This window comes from Helianthus annuus, chromosome 10 (assembly GCF_002127325.2).
Source record: "Helianthus annuus cultivar XRQ/B chromosome 10, HanXRQr2.0-SUNRISE, whole genome shotgun sequence".
Taxonomy (NCBI): Eukaryota; Viridiplantae; Streptophyta; class Magnoliopsida; order Asterales; family Asteraceae; genus Helianthus; species Helianthus annuus.
This window is the reverse complement of record NC_035442.2, coordinates 165,303,872-165,318,845: the sequence shown is the minus strand read 5'-3', so window position 1 is coordinate 165,318,845 and position 14,974 is coordinate 165,303,872. Positions and strand designations below refer to the sequence as shown.

The 14,974-nt window shown below is 42.4% G+C and overlaps 1 protein-coding gene across 1 annotated transcript; it reads right to left on the bottom strand.

The window, feature by feature from the left end:
• Window positions 1-8,324: 8,324 nt before the first annotated feature.
• LOC110886387 (KH domain-containing protein HEN4) lies at window positions 8,325-12,732 on the bottom strand. Its single transcript, XM_022134174.2, has 8 exons — window positions 11,700-12,732; window positions 11,085-11,199; window positions 10,805-11,004; window positions 10,039-10,290; window positions 9,656-9,946; window positions 9,039-9,115; window positions 8,866-8,959; window positions 8,325-8,647 (listed from the first exon to the last, which is right to left on the bottom strand). The coding sequence occupies exons 1-8, from the start codon at window positions 12,483-12,485 to the stop codon at window positions 8,507-8,509; spliced, it is 1,956 nt and encodes a 651-aa protein (XP_021989866.1). The 5' UTR covers window positions 12,486-12,732; the 3' UTR covers window positions 8,325-8,506.
• Between the last annotated feature and the right edge of the window lie 2,242 nt (window positions 12,733-14,974).

Sequence of the window (14,974 nt, the reverse complement as noted above, 5' to 3'; positions counted from 1 at the left end):
CCTCAGGCACCTCACCAACTCGACGTATGCCAAAACATATAGGGGGTGAGCCCCTTCTCCATTACCCCAATAACGGGCGTGACGGTTGAAATAATGGGCACTAATTTTTCATCGGTCATGTGCAAACACGCTTTGTGAATATATAATTACAAAGAAAACTTTGTATTTCTCTTGAAACAATATAGTGGGATAAAAAATTAAGATATTGTCCGTATGTATAAAAGTCTATATAATACGGCAAAACTTGGAAATAGTTCGTTTTTCAGTAATCACATATTGTGGGATAATAAATTAAGATATTGCCCGTATGTATAAAAGTCTATATAATACGGCAAAACTTGGAAATAGTTCGTTTTTCAGTAATCACATATGTTTAAACATTAAAAACTAGTTAAATAAGATATTAAGTTATTTTATTACATAAACAATAATATGACTTAAAAACTAGAATTATATGTATCAAAAACTAACTTAAAAATATTTAATTTCATAGCTCGATCCAAGAGTCAAATGAACCATAAAGATACATGGTTAAATAATCAACTGTTATGATTAGATGAGTTAGTTCGAAGACAGAAATATGACATTGTCAATGATTTATAAAACATCCTTTGAAATCAAGAATCATGTCAATGTAATTATGAATTTTACAACAAATGTCATAAATGATGCTAAAGAGGTATGGTCTCAATTCCCTGCCTACATGGCAGGGACCACACCACTTTTTGTGCACACAAGGCATCCATGTCACCAGAACCTTCTAGAAGCTTCCAGAAGACATCTAGGCGGTTCATAGCTGGCATCAAAGATGCTTTGCCCAACATAAAGGACAACACGTGTCACCATTGAGAGAAGGCCACATAGGCCTGCGACAATCCAGGGAGCAAGTCTGACGCAACCAGTACGAGGTATCCAGCGTAAGCAAATAGAAGGACGCCACGTGTACCACTACACCCTTCGCGACAGAGCAGACCAAGAGGATATTCCCCTTGGTCGGACAGCTGGCGCACACCCACAGCTGGCACAACTGCTTCCTCCTTCTTCACCATCCGGCTATAAATAGGACCCTTCATCATTCAGGTTGAGGATCTTGGCTCTCTTTACTCACTCTATACACACACTGTTTTATTCATCTCAGAGCAGTACTTATTCTCACGCCGGAGCCTGGTTAAGAGGGAAAACCCCCTTTTCCCCTCTTAACGAGACTAACGGTGTTTACTGTTTTGCAGATCTCAGGCCTTTGATACGAGCAAGAGAAGAGGTTGAACCCCATAAGTGAAACGACCCTCTTGGTTATCCTTGTGTTAACCATTGTTTCAACATTGGCGCCGCACACGTTAGGTCAGACATGGTGGGCCCTTTCCCAGAAGCTCCGGGGGCAGTCAAGTTCATCATCGTCGCGGTCGATTATTTCACCAAGTGGGTGGAAGCAAAAGCACTTGCGTCAACCACATCGGCAGTCGTTAAACGATTTATCTGGGAACAAATCATATGCCGTTTCGGCCTGCCACTCCGAATCATCACCGACAATGGTACAAATTTTGCAGCAGATGATCTCGAACGATGGTTCAAGGAACTAAACATTGAACACACCTTCTCGTCGGTCGCACATCCGCAAGGGAATGGTCAAGTTGAAGCAGTCAACAAGAGCATCGTTGATGGCATCAAAGCAAGACTCGGTGAAAAAAGACGAGGATGGGTCGACGAGCTACCAAGCATATTATGGGCCCATAGAACAATGCCCAAGACAAGCAACGGAGAAACACCGTTCAGCTTGGTCTATGGGTCCGAGGCTGTGATCCCAGCAGAAATCGGGCTTCCATCTCCGAGAATGCTCTCCATGAATCTGATCAATAACGAAGAAGAAAGGAGGATCGACCTGGACCTCCTAGAAGAACGGAGAGAGATGGCAGCAATCAACGAAGCCAAATACAAGACAAAGCTTGAAAAATATTACAACTCCCGAGTCCGGATCTGCACCTTCAACCCAGGCGATTATGTCTTAAGGGACAATGAAGCGTCCAACGCAGAAAAACCGGGAAAACTGGCTCCCAAATGGGAAGGCCCGTACATCATCGATGAGGTCCTCGGCAAGGGAGCATACAAGCTACGCACCATGAACGACAAAGAGGTTCCACGAACCTGGAATGCCCAACAGTTACGAAAATGCTACATATAAACATGTAATCGTATAGGGCGAATCGCCGACACATTTACCTAATACAAGAAGTGTTTGGCTATATTTACTTCATGCAAACTTTTTTGTCACAACTGCATTTATCACTTCGGGCGTACACGAAAACATCAATGGCTCGACCATAGGAAACGTTGTAGACCTCCAAGGCTCGTCACAACCAAATGCACAGCCGGGTCGAAAACACAACCAAAGCCTACAAAAACGCCAAAAAACATAACTTCGTGCCCACATAAACACGAAAATATCGATAGCAAGGCAACTAAACATTGTAATGCTCCCAAGGCTGTAATCCCAGCTGAGCTCACACAATAACCTGCAACTCGATCACTTCGTATGTCACATGCAAGCGCGCATACTTAAACGACAGAATAAAAACGTTGTAGTAACACAACATCACCTGTCAGCGCCATCATTCATTCGTAACACCTAATCAAAGTAATTAAAACATGCACATATTATGACGATTTCAAAATTTGCATAAACATAATCAAAGTAGCAACACATCTGTCAAATACACAACACCACAGGTAAGAAATTTCAAATTGTCTCAAAAAACAATCATTACAAACCCATTCAGGGCCACACACGGCACGCAGGCCGGAAGCAAACTATTAAGTATGGCTGGAGCCAGCACCTCCAGCAGCATCATCGCCTTCTTCCCCTAAGGCCTTTTTCAACAAAGCCACCCCATTCGCTTTATGAGCCAACTTACCAGCGGCTCGAACGACAGCAAAATCAAGCATCGAAAATTCTCGGCGCTTAGCAACATAAGCACCCTCGCAATCCTCTTTAAACAACTCAAAGTGGTAATCCTTCTCATTGTTTACAGCGGCACACCTGCCTTCAGCATACCCATTCTTGCGGCCACTATTATAGCCTGCTCCACCCAACTCAAACATGTAGCGGGCAAGCTCAGGAGAATGCAAGATACGATCAGCAAGCTGCATGAAAAACAAGGTCGAATAAGATAGCAGAAATAAATACACAAAAGTAAAAATAAAGGAAGACAGCAACAGAACAAGCAAAGAACATTACCAATGGAACACCACGGGATAGCAACCACCTACTATCAGCTGAGGCTTCCTCAGCAAGGAGCTCAGACGCACGGCACTCAGCCGTCTTCTCATCAAGAAGACGCTGAGCAGCCTCACATTCCGAAGCCTTCTCCTGCACAAGAAGCTCCAGCTTATCGATCCGCGCAACATACTCCTTCTCCTTCTTCTCCGCAGCAAGACGCGCTTGATGAGCCTCTTCCGCAAGGGCCGTCTTCTCACCAGACAGCCGCACAATAGCATCACGCTGCGACTGCATCTCCGTATTCGTACGAGCACATGCGGATTCCCAATCCTTTTGTTTTTGCTCATTCAACTGTTTTTGCTCTTCGAGCTTACGCTCAGCCTCAGTAACCCGCCATTGCAAACCTTTCTGCTTTGCGTTAAATTTTTCCTTCTCTTCAGCAAACGCCTTCTTGGCCTCTTCAAACGCCATAGTTTCTTCTCCCATAGATCGCCATTCGCGAAGAATCTCCTGAGAGGTGGCAAAGAAGTTAACCCCAGCCGTAACATGATCATCTATAAGGGCAAAGCGGCTGCGGTTTTTCTGAAACATTCTCTCGGCGGGAGGAAGGGACAAAGAGAAAAACTCCTGACAATTCTGCAAGTCAGTCATGCGAGAACCCTGAGTAAGGCTCCAACGAGGGACATGAGGCATATCATCGCAAGCCGGATTGCCCCATGAATCATCAGGAACACGTTCAAAGTGCGAGTCCCGCACGGTGCCAGAAGTAGCCCCACCCCCACCAGGCGGACGCTTTGTGTAAATGGTTTGTTGCGGAGTAGTCTCACTAGACTCCATCTCCACTTCAACACCTTTACCCTTATCAACTCCAGCAACATCACCTCCGGCACCGTGGCCACCACTAGCATCACCACCAACATCACCTCCAGCAGCGTCACCTCCCTCAAAAATACCCTCAAAAAACCCTTCACCGCCCCTCACAACGGCATCAGCACCATCTCGAGGAGGAGTCAAGCCAACAGTCCTCGAAGGAGGAGAAGTAGGTGGAGTAATCTGAGAAATATCCACCGGCCGCGGCTTCTTGCTAATCTTGGTTGCTGCCATAAAACTACAATTAGTAAAAAGCACCAAAGGAAAGATACCAGAAACATACACGGAAACTAAGTTACCAGGGCGGGGAGCAGAGGCAGCAAATATCTCCTCCAACAAGTTCCCTCGACCCCCACTAAAAACCCCCAAATCAACTTCAGATTCAGAAGGGGCTGGGGGGGCATCCTTTTGAAGCTTGGCCCTCTTGGCCGCAAGAAGGGCAGCAGCTTGTTCATCAAGATGACGCTTATGATCATCAAGAGCTTTCTTCTTCATATGCTCAGTCAAAGTGGCTTTATCATCAGGATCTGACCCTTGACGCACCTCCCCAGGGCCTAGGCCAGACAATGTATCAGACACTACCACATAATCTAGATATGGAAGAGTAGAAGGTTGCTTACGAGAAGATCCAGCAGCTCCGCTTTCTTTCTTCTCTTCCCTCCTTCCAGACCTATCACTCCGTGCCTTTTTCCTCGTCTCCAACTGGGCAGACGGATCAACAGACGGCTCTGCATCATCATCATCCTCAAATCCATGTACCGGCTCATCAACACCACCAGGCGCGGTACCTGCACGCGCGGAAGGAGATATTAGATCTTCAACATCCCGGTCAGAACTCCCACTAGAAAGGATAACGACTTCCTCTCGACCGGAGTCGACAAAGTCATCCCAACCATCCTCACCAAGAACTTCATTCGCATATCTGCTCAAACTAGCGTCGGTGGGATGCAAGAAACGGTCCCGTATCTGTTCCAACCAGGTTGGATTCCCATCAGCCTGGATAGCCTCAACCATGGCACCCGCTGATTTAGGGTCCAAGGCATTTAACAAACTGTAACCAACTGCAAAAGGGCAACAAAATAAGGACACATAGTAAACATAGAGGGAAATAACCAAAGGGTAAGACACGAAAGAACAATACATTTGCCTTTATGGCTATACGCAGGCTGACCCAGCGGATGTTTAGGCACCCACAGCAAACTCATCCCTGCACCAACCAAAGCCATCTCATCCAGTTGAGAAATCGCAGTCGGCTTAGCAGTTATCTTACCATACCATTCTTGGGCAGCGTAATCTGGCAACACATCCACTTTAGGGACCCCTTGACCCACCTGCCTATACGACATATCCGTCGGAATCACACCACGGCGAATGTAAAAAAACTTTTGTTTCCAATCATGAATGCCCTTTATCGGCACCGAACACACCTGAGCAACTCCCATCCTAGCCTGAAAAGAGTAGAACCCACTGGAATACGAAACGCTGTAGATAGCGTTGAACATCTCAAACGTAGGCTCAACACGGTACGACCTGCAGACAAACTCGAAATGAGTAATCCGAGGGAGCCCAATCGCATTTATCTGAGAAATGTGGAGCCCATAACCCCTCAAAACATCAGCAGTGAACTTCGTAATCGGCAACCTAAAATTGCCTTCCCGGAAATAAGCAGCATACAGCGTGATAAAACCCCGAGGGGCATCCAATGCTGTGGATCCAGAGGGAGGATAACGAGCCCCCCACTCAGGACGAAAGTTATGTCCCCTCACAAGCATCTGGAATTCATCCTCCTTCCAGTTAATCACAGCCTGGTCAGGACCAGGAGGCGCTCTACTCCTATGTTTCCTTTTCTTTTGAGTAGGATTCTTATCAGCCATGATAAAAATCAAGAAGAAGACGACTTGAAAAGGTGAAAGATAGAACAAAGGGGAAGAAGATAGAGAGAAATTGCACTTAGAATTCGAAAGTGAGGGAAGAAAGAGATAACCGCCCCATATTTATACCCATCGCATTTAATGCGATGGGTAGTGGACCGTCAGGGAACAGAAAAAGCGCCCAATAGATGACTGACACGTCACAGGAGAGAGAAGACGTCGGCTCATTTTTCGGGAAGCATGGGCGACAGGGTCTGCTGATGTGACAGAAAGTCACTGCAAAAGCAACTGTTCGCCTCCGAAAAGACAGGGACGTCAGACGGTCACACCAAACACTTCCCCATAACCACCAAACTTCCAACAGAAGGAAGCACAAGGGGCCAAAACCCATGCGGCATGCGTCCATTTGGCTCACTTTTTTCAAGAGAGTCAAAACCCATGCGGCATGCGTCCATTTGGCTCACTTTTTTCAAAGGGGCCAAAACCCATGCGGCACGCGTCCATTTGGCTCACTTTTTTCAAGAGAGTCAAAACCCATGCGGCATGCGTCCATTTGGCTCACTTTTTTCAAAGGGGCCAAAACCCATGCGGCATGCGTCCATTTGGCTCACTTTTTTCAAGAGAGTCAAAACCCATGCGGCATGCGTCCATTTGGCTCATTATTTTCAAAGAGCTAAAACCCATGCGGCATGCGTCCATTTGGCTCACTTTTTTCAAAGGGGCCAAAACCCATGCGGCATGCGTTCATTTGGCTCACTTTTTCAGAGAGCCAATAACCAGACGGCACGCGTCCATTTGGCTCACTTTATATTCACCAACTTCAACGCGATGCATAGAAACCACAACTCTCATAAGTCCAGAATCCCTCCTAGACGATCAACTCAACTAGAAGGCACACTGGACTGGGGGGACTTGAAGAGGTATGGTCCCAATTCCCTACCTACATGGCAGGGACCACACCACTTTTTGTGCACACAAGGCACCCATGTCACCAGAACCTTCTAGAAGCTTCCAGAAGACATCTAGGCGGTTCATAGCTGGCATCAAAGATGCTTTGCCCAACATAAAGGACAACACGTGTCACCATTGAGAGAAGGCCACATAGGCCTGCGACAATCCAGGGAGCAAGTCTGACGCAACCAGTACGAGGTATCCAGCGTAAGCAAATAGAAGGACGCCACGTGTACCACTACACCCTTCGCGACAGAGCAGACCAAGAGGATATTCCCCTTGGTCGGACAGCTGGCGCACACCCACAGCTGGCACAACTGCTTCCTCCTTCTTCACCATCCGGCTATAAATAGGACCCTTCATCATTCAGGTTGAGGATCTTGGCTCTCTTTACTCACTCTATACACACACTGTTTTATTCATCTCAGAGCAGTACTTATTCTCACGCCGGAGCCTGGTTAAGAGGGAAAACCCCCTTTTCCCCTCTTAACGAGACTAACGGTGTTTACTGTTTTGCAGATCTCAGGCCTTTGATACGAGCAAGAGAAGAGGTTGAACCCCATAAGTGAAACGACCCTCTTGGTTATCCTTGTGTTAACCATTGTTTCAACAGATGCCAAACCTAGTTACACATGTATGGTTGAAAGTTTTGAGGTATAAAACATTGTGTAATCCAAGTATAACAAACTTGGTGGTGTTTGTCCATTTAGATGCGTTTTAAAATAGCAAGTTTTGTAATAGTGAGGGGCTGTTTGGTAGCCTCTGAATGGTCATTAAGAGGCTACCTCTTAATGGAACCATTAAGAATTTTACCAATGAGAAGGTAGAAGAATGTGACATGTGATGATTTACCATTCAGAGGTTACCTCTTAACCATTCAGACTTGAGGTTACCTCTTATTCATTCAGAGGTTTTAAACCATTAAGAGGTAGCATCTGAATGGTCATTAAGAGGCTACCAAACAGTAAGGCCGGCAAGTCGTGTCTTAACAGGTTTAACAGGTTTCTGACGGCGCGCACAACATAAGTTTCAAACATGATTATGACTCGTTTAACTACTTTCTACCTCATGTTTATAAAACAATTTTATGTTTTATGTACAAAGATGAATAAATGATAGATCCTAACATTGTAATTTTAATTATTTTAAAAATTAAAAAAGTCAAAGTGTGTATTTTTCAGTCAAACAGGTCTAATCGTGTCTTAACAGGTACCCAATTGTCAGCCCTACCAAACAGCCCCTGACTTGTATCTAACCATATCATAATTTGAGTAAATCCAAATTAACCTGTTGTATAATTTAAGTTCACACAAATCACCCAGGCCCTGGGTTAATCTACCCAGTATTTATCAAATTTGCTATTTTAAATTACTTTTATACAACATTACCATTTAAAAAAACCAACAGAATAACTACAATTTGCTTTAGAATAATTATTTTACTAGATACTTCCCATTTAAAAAAACCAACAGAATAACTAACAATTTGCTTTAGAATAATTATTTTACAAGATACTGAAAATAAAAAGAACAAAACAAAACTCGTTCGTTAAAAAAGCTAGTCTTCTTGCTTCATTTTGTATGTAATGAAATACTTGTAATCACAAACCAACAGGGGTGAGATGCTGTTCACAACGGATGAATCCATGAACCAGGCACTGAGCTGTTTGAGTTTCATCATAAGTACCCGACAACACGATTCCCGCTTTTCCTTCTGTCACCGCTACCTTTGCACCCGACATCTGTATAATCAAAACACCACTCCATTCATTTCCCATTGTATATTTTATAACCATAATGTATAAAACTGGATGACGTATACATAAGCCACCCCAAGTATTGAAAACGTAAAAGTAATGTAACGCCATCCAAATATAAAAACAGCATTCTGAGACCACCCAAGTATCAATTTGGTTTCGTTTATGGTAATTCATCTTAAAAGAACACGTGTGACGCTCACCTCTTTTATATGGCCCAAGTTGCTATTGTTCTCTCCATATACAGACGCTAACAAACTTTGAGGAATTGTCATCTCAACAGTTATGCTTTCATTCCTGATACGCGAAAACAAAATACTATAAATAGGTACCATAAATAAATGCAAGTTTATGAGCATTATTTTAAGAGTAATACCTTGCAGCTGGATCGTTAACCTTTGTTACACGACCTTCATACTCACTAATTTCACCTGCATGCATGTTGCTTGCTGGCTAAAGAAGAAAGAAAACACAAAAAGATTATGGTGAATGATTAAAAGATTAAATGACATTTTCGTCCCTGAGGTTTGGCTAGTTTTGCAACTTTCGTCCAAAGGTTTGTTTTTTTTGCATATGGATCCAAAAGGTTTAAAAGCTTGACATTTTCATCTGGCTCGTTAACTCCATTCATTTTTCTCCGTTAATTCAGGGGTATTTTCGTCATTTTTGTTAGCTTAAAGGGCAATTCGGTATTTTGAATACTTGTACATTTTGCTAAATGCTTGTACATAAAGTGAAAAAGACCGAACTGCCCTTTAAGTTAACAAAAAAAGACGAAAATACACCTGACTTAACGGAGAAAAATGGATGGAGCTAACGAGCCAGATGAAAATGGTAAGATTTCAAACCTTTTGGATCCACATGCGAAAAAACAAACCTTTGGGCGAAAGTCGCAAAAGTCGCCAACCAGCAGGGACGAAAATTGCATTTTACTCTAATTAAAAACAATCAAAACATGCTACTGGTATCAAAAAAAAAAAAAAAACTACCGACCTCAGACTGCCTGCTGAAGGGGGGACCGTATCCTGGCCGTTCATTGCCGTAAGGGTGCGAATAACTTGGATGAAAATGGTCCCCACCGTGTGAAAAAGGAGGTGGTTCAAAAGGCCCGACTGGTGAATAAGCAGGATCATGTCTAGGCCGAAAAGAAGGTGGTGGCATTTCTAGATACGGCGGGCCCATGTGACCGTTTGGAAAATATGGTTTCATTGGAAAAAAGGTTTCACGAAGTCTGCCTGTGATTTGAAACAAAGCATCTTGAACACACTGTAAGCTACCAATTACCTACAAACAATTATTAAAACAAAATTATATCTCTAAAATCTAAATGCAACCGATATTAACAACTATTAACGTATAACGGTATAAAGAGGCACCTGCACAACTTCATCACTGGGCATACCATATTTTGCAACCTGTTCTCTAGGAAAAACGTGTATGCTAGCACCAGTAAGTCTTCTGAGCTCGTTAATAATCATGCCGCCTTTACCCCATATACACCCAATCAGCCGTGAGTGCACTAGAAGCCTAGCAACGATGGCTGCACCGGATTCAAACCCAGCCTCAACGATTCTACCATGGACCCGCATAACCGCATCTTGTGACGGAGAATGCCTTTGCTCTAAACTCTGCATCATGTGGGAACAAGTAAGTACTTTAAAATTAAAGTAAAATGCCATTTTCGTCCCTGGGGTTTGACCAGTTTTGCGACTTTTGCCCAAAGGTTTGTTTTTCCGCATTTGGATCCAAAAGGTTTGAAATCTTGCCATTTTCATCCAGCTTGTTAACTCCATCCATTTAATCTCGTCAAGTTAAGGGTACTTTTCGTCTTTTTTGTTAACTTGAAGAGCAATTCGGTCTTGTTCACTTTATGTACAAGTATTCACTTAAAGGACAATTCAGTTTTTTTCACTTTATGTACGAAAATACCCCTGACTTAACAGAGGAAACAGATGGGAGTTAACGAGCCGAATGAAAATGGCAAAATTTCAAACCTTTCTGATCCAAATGCGGAAAAACAAAACTTTGGACGAAAGTCGCAAACCGGCCAAACCTCAGGGACGAAAATGGCATTTTACTCTAAAAATTACAATAAAACTAAAAGAATCCGTTTACGGAGAGATTGCATGCAAGCTCACATGCCTCACGTGCAGATATAACAACCACTCGTTCATCCGAATCAGGTGATGGATCAGCAATTTTTATAGATGCACCGGTCTCTGTCTGTAGTGCTCTTCTGATGGACCCACCTTTACCAATTAAACTTCCAACTTTGTCAGCATGACACAGTAGTCTAAAAACAATTTCCTCTTCCATGCCCATTCGGTGGTGGTGATCACCGCCTAAAACATACAATAATAATCGTTAATAAGATTAGCTAGTTACAGTAGCATAAAATCCACGTGTTAAATAAAAAGTATACCGTATCCATGAGGCGCGATTCCCATAGGTCTGTTACTGCCAGAATTGCCTGCTTCTTGAAGACAACTTGATACGGATAATAAAGCTTTCTTTACGGCTACAAACTTTCCAGCCATCTGTGCATTAAAGCAAACGTTTAAACTCTCACTCGGTAGGCAAAGAATATGTACACAGCTAACAGTTTTACACGTGTAAGAAGCTAAATAGAAAGTAAAAAGGGGTTGATTTGGCAACCAAAACGTTCCATATAAAAATACTTGCTATTAAAGGAGTGCATAGAATTGAATACCAAAGAAGTATATAACATATCCGAAGGGAATTCTTGCACCGAAGAAGAGAACACAAAAAACGGGTAAACAAGTAAAACTCAAACACATAGGTTTTAGATCAGCCTACAATGCCCTAAAATCTAAAGCTATTGGATAATATCATAATGCACGACATAAACAAATACGTAAAATCAAACTCTAGCGCCACTAAACGGTATTTAAGAGATTGAGTAAGCACTAAAACTGCATAAAATGTTATGAAATCAAATACGCATTGCCACGTAATTAAACCACTTGTAATTAAACAAACTTAAGTAACAAACCAACAATGTAGCACGCAATACTACCTGAATCAACTCATCTCCCGGAAACGCACACTCCGGAAGCTGATCCTTCGGCATAACCCGAACCTGAGCCCCACTCTCCTGCCTAATCTTCTCAATAATCTTCCCACCTCTCCCAAGCACAGATCCAATCTGATGACTCGCCGCCAACAACCGACACACCACCGGTCCCTGCGGTATTCCACCGCTCCCATCCGCTGCATTATCCTCACCATTCTCCCCCTCCTCCTTCCCCATTTTACTCCTTTCCTCATCCACCTTCAATATCCTCTCAAAAACCCTAACCAATGCATTCTGAGCAACCGATTCTTCACAACTTAAACCTCCTAAACCCTCACCCTCACACTCCTCATTCTTACTATTATTATTGTTGTCATTATCATTACTATTAACATTATTCTTACTCTTATGGTTAGAGTTAGGGTTAGGGTTAGAGTCAGCGGCTGCTATGAGAATCACACGCTCATCGGCACCGGGAATCGGCTCATCGATGCGAATTCTGGCACCGGTTTCTTCTCTAAACTGGCGGATGATTGCACCGCCTTTGCCGATTAAACCGCCGGTCTTTGAAGCGGGACAGAGGATACGGAATACGGTTTCGTTAGATGAGAATTTGATAGGGTTTCGGAAGGGGTTATTGATGGTGGATTGTGGTGTGGCCGGTGAGGATGGGAGAGGGTGGTGGCGGCGTTTGGTGGAGGAGGACGGTGTAAGGTGGGGGTCGGACCGGTCAACGGTGGTGTGGTCGAATGGACGCTTGTTGTTTGCGAAGGGTGTATGTGCATCCATTGGTGTGTGGCTGAGCTAATGATCAGAGAAGTAATTCACGAGTTGAGTTCAATGGTTTAGTGTGTGTGTGTGTGTGTGAAGAGGGACGATGTGTGTGTAGAAGAACACATGAATCATCACCGTCGTTGCTGTCGTAAGACTGCGGTTGAGTGTTAACTCTGGGGTTTTGGGGTTTATTTTTTGATACTGTCGTCACGGTGGTACTATTGGGTTAAATGAGAATTTTTTTGAGTCAACTTCCAAAATGATCCGGAGTTTTTTTTGGGTGAGCGGGGCACTTTTTGGGGAGGAGTGCGGGGTGTGTAGTCCCCGAGCGGGAACACCGCCGCCGACTTCTCGGGGAGTGTCTGCGGTGAGTGGGGAGCGGTGGGTGTTCACCGCACAAAAAGAGAGGAGAGAGAGAAGATGTAGAGAGAGAGAACATGATGAGATGTAATTAAGAGAGGAGTGCCGCCATCAAATTGAGGGTGTGGGGGAGTTGACGTGGCGCATGCTGATTGGTTTTTTGTAAGAGAGGTCACTCCAAGAGATGAGTGCCACTCTCACCCTTAATTTTCTCACTTTAGTCCAAAACTCAAATTTTTTGAATCTATAAGAGTCAACTTCCAAAATGATCCGGAGTTTTGTTAATTTTCTCACACTTTAGTCCAAAACTCAAATTTTTTGAATCTATGAGAGTCAACTTCCAAAATGATCCGGAGTTTTGTTAATTTTCTCACTTTAGTCCAAAACTCAAATTTTTTGAATCTAGGTCATTTTGGTTTTAATTTTATTATCATTTTCATCGAAAAGCAAAATATGATCATATTTTTTAGTTAACATCCAGTTTTTTTGTCTTTTTCCTCCTTTTTAATGAATGGCAAAATAATCAGATTTTTTTAATTTGTTATAATAAAACGTTAAAATACCATTTTGCCCTTCACTAAAAGAGAGAAAAAATACAAAAAAAAATTGGATATTAACTAAAAAAGCTGACCAGATTTTGAGTTTGGATGAAAATGACAACAAAATTGAAACCACAGGGACCCAGATTCAAAAGGTTTGAGTTTTGGACTAAAGTTGCAAAAGTGACCAAACCTCATGGACCATTTTGGCAGTTTACTATTTTTTTTGAAGAGTATGTCACTATAGCACTCTCCGGGTTTGAACTAGTGGTACTGCCGGACTTGAAATTTTTTTCATGGGGATGTGAAATATTTTTTTACAAAAGATCAAATACAAATATCCTTATCAAACAAAACGTATGAATAGAGGGAAAATGTAAAAAAAACGCGGTAACATTTTCGTAATTATTTACTCGTAGAATAAATTACTCTACAAACGATCTTGTAGAGTAATTTTGTAAAATGTTCTTGTATAAATATAAACCAAAAAACGTATTATATTTGACCCACATACATAAAAATTATCATGTAAAATACGAAGGGGTCAAAATGACATTTTATATTGTCTTATAAAGCTAATGGGTATAAATGAAAATGACAGTATGACATTTGTTACAGTGGAAAACCATTTGCATTCTGATTCCGTTTGCATAAGTCTTTTTTAGGGACGAAAAAGGTTTAAATGTGGGGATATTTGATGTATGGTAAAATACACATATTTGTCCCGTGTAAATTGTATACTTTTTGTATAGTTTTTATTTATTTTTTTTATAGTTTTTAGTATTATATTACATTATTTTGTGTTGGGCCAGGTTCTGGTGCAAATAAAGCAAAAACGAGTAATAAGGAAATAACCAGCCAATTGGGCAGAGTAGGGCGCCAGTGACCGAATTAAAATTGCCACTATTTTTCTTGAGTGGACCGATGACACTATCTCTATTTTATAAGATAGAGAAACTTGAATGACAATTGTGTGAAAGTTGAATATTGTGCTAGTCAAACAACAAAAGAAAAAGATATCAGGAGGCTTCGGGAATTGTGAAGCATTATCTCATGTTGACCAAGATTTTAAAACAGTTGACCGACAAAGATGAATCCACTAATTTACATCATGCCATCGCTTCTTGATTCTTGCTTGTTGGGCCGATTGTGTATCGCTAGGCACGTGGAGCCTGGCCCAAGTACAGTTTAGCAGCCCGCCAGACAAAACCAAGTCGTGGAATTTGTGTTGCAAGACCAAAATCCATATAAATAAATACAATACAACATCAGACGGCAGCAAGGGGGCTGGACATGAGACGAACAGAAGATATATTCAACATCAGACGTAGATCTAAAGGGTGCGATAAGAGGATTGGACTGCAGAAGGTTTTCAAGGAGGAAAAAAGCTTAGTTCAAGATTCAAGGCTAAGTAACGGGATCCCAGTTCAGTTCGTAAACGTGTTAGTTTGGTTTAATTTACTTTGTGTTATTAGACTCTATGAACATGTTTTCATTACTGTTTGAGATCTATTTATCGTTCTTGACTATGATTATTGGCTAGTTATTTTTCTACTCAGGTTTGTGATGAATATTCGTTTTTAATCAGTAATTTCTCGGTTTTGG